The 1,632-nt window shown below is 58.5% G+C and overlaps 1 protein-coding gene across 1 annotated transcript; it reads left to right on the plus strand.

Moving 5' to 3' along the window:
* Nucleotides 1-621: 621 nt before the first annotated feature.
* On the plus strand, nt 622-1,053 carry LOC104917071 (acidic proline-rich protein PRP25-like; the record flags this gene model as incomplete). Its single annotated transcript, XM_010728140.1, has 1 exon — nt 622-1,053. A coding segment is annotated over exon 1 (432 nt), but the record flags the coding sequence as incomplete, so codon positions are not given.
* Nucleotides 1,054-1,632: the final 579 nt, after the last annotated feature.

The following is a 1,632-nucleotide window of genomic DNA, read 5'->3' on the forward strand; positions in this document are numbered from 1 at the left end:
CTGGGAGGAACTGGGAGGGACTGGGTGGGACTGGGAGGGACTGGGAGGAACTGGGAGCACTGGGAGGGACTGGGGGGACTGGGAGGAACTGGGAGCACTGGGAGGGACTGAGGGGACTGGAGGGACTGGGAGGAACTGGGAGCACTGGGAGGGACTGAGGGGACTGGGAGGGACTGGGAGCACTGGGAGGGACAGGGAGGGACTGGGGGGACTGGAGGGACTGGGACATACTGGGAGGAACTGGGACTGGGGCACTGGGAGCACTGGGAGCACTGAGAGGGACTGGGGGGACTGGGAGGGACTGGGACATACTGGGAGGAACTGGGACTGGGAGGGACTGGCATGCACTGGGAGCTCTGGGACCTAATGGGGACACTGGGAGCACTGGGAGGGACTGGGATGCACTGGGAGCACTGGGAGGGACTGGGAGGGACTGGGAGGGACTGGGATGCACTGGGGCACTGGGACATACTGGGGACACTGGGAGCACTGGGAGGGACTGGGAGGACTGGGATGCACTGGGACAGCCTGGAGTCCCAGTAAGATCGCTGTGGTCCCAGTAACTGGTAACCAGTATGGTCCCCAAACCAGTATGCTCCCAGTAACTGGTCTGCTCCCAGTATGGTCACTGTGTTCCCAGTAACCAGACTGGTCCCCAAACCAGTACGGTCCCCAAACCAGTATGGGCCCAGTAACAAACCAGTCCGGTCCGCAAACCAGTATGGGCCCAGTAACAAACCAGTATGGTCCACAAACCAGTATGGGCCCAGTAACAAACCAGTATGGTCCCCAAACCAGTATGGGCCCAGTAACAAACCAGTATGGTCCCCAAACCAGTATGGGCCCAGTAACAAACCAGTGTGGTCCCCAAACCAGTATGGGCCCAGTAACAAACCAGTGTGGTCCCCAAACCAGTATGGGCCCAGTAACAAACCAGTATGGTCCCCAAACCAGTATGGGCCCAGTAACAAACCAGTATGGTCCACAAACCAGTACGGTCCCAGTAACAAACCAGTATGGTCCACAAACCAGTATGGGCCCAGTAACAAACCAGTATGGTCCCAGTAACAAGTCGGCTCCCAGTAACAAACCAGTATAGTCCCAGTTACAGGTCTGCTCCCAGTAACCAGTATGGCTCCAGTAACTGGTCTGCTCTCAGTAAACCAGTGTGGTCCCAGTAAGCGGCCATGTCCCAGTAACTGGTCCGGTCCCAGTAGGCTTTCCTGTGTCCCAGTAACCAGGATGAACTGGGATAACTGGTGCCACTGGGACACACGCGCTGCCACCAACGTGACCAGAACCACGCCCACACCAGACCACGCCCCTCCTGCAACCACGCCCCCATAAAAGCCACGCCCACACCCAAACCACGCCCCCCCGAACTATAAAGACGCCAAATCAACGCGCAGGCGCATTGCCTCGGAGCTCTCGATTCGCGCATGCGCATTGTAGTGCCGGCAGCGGACTAGAGTATCCCACTCATACCAGAGGCACTGAGATGAAAGCGCCCCCTAGCGCTTGGGAGGAATAAAGAGCCAAGTGCACCATTGCACGTGGAAATGCTGCAAAAGGAACTGGGGCAAAGGAACTGGGGTGGGGGAACTGGGGTGGAACTGGGGTGGGAGAACTGGA

Source organism: Meleagris gallopavo, unplaced genomic scaffold (genome assembly GCF_000146605.3).
Source record: "Meleagris gallopavo isolate NT-WF06-2002-E0010 breed Aviagen turkey brand Nicholas breeding stock unplaced genomic scaffold, Turkey_5.1 ChrUn_random_7180001954897, whole genome shotgun sequence".
Taxonomy (NCBI): domain Eukaryota; kingdom Metazoa; phylum Chordata; class Aves; order Galliformes; family Phasianidae; genus Meleagris; species Meleagris gallopavo.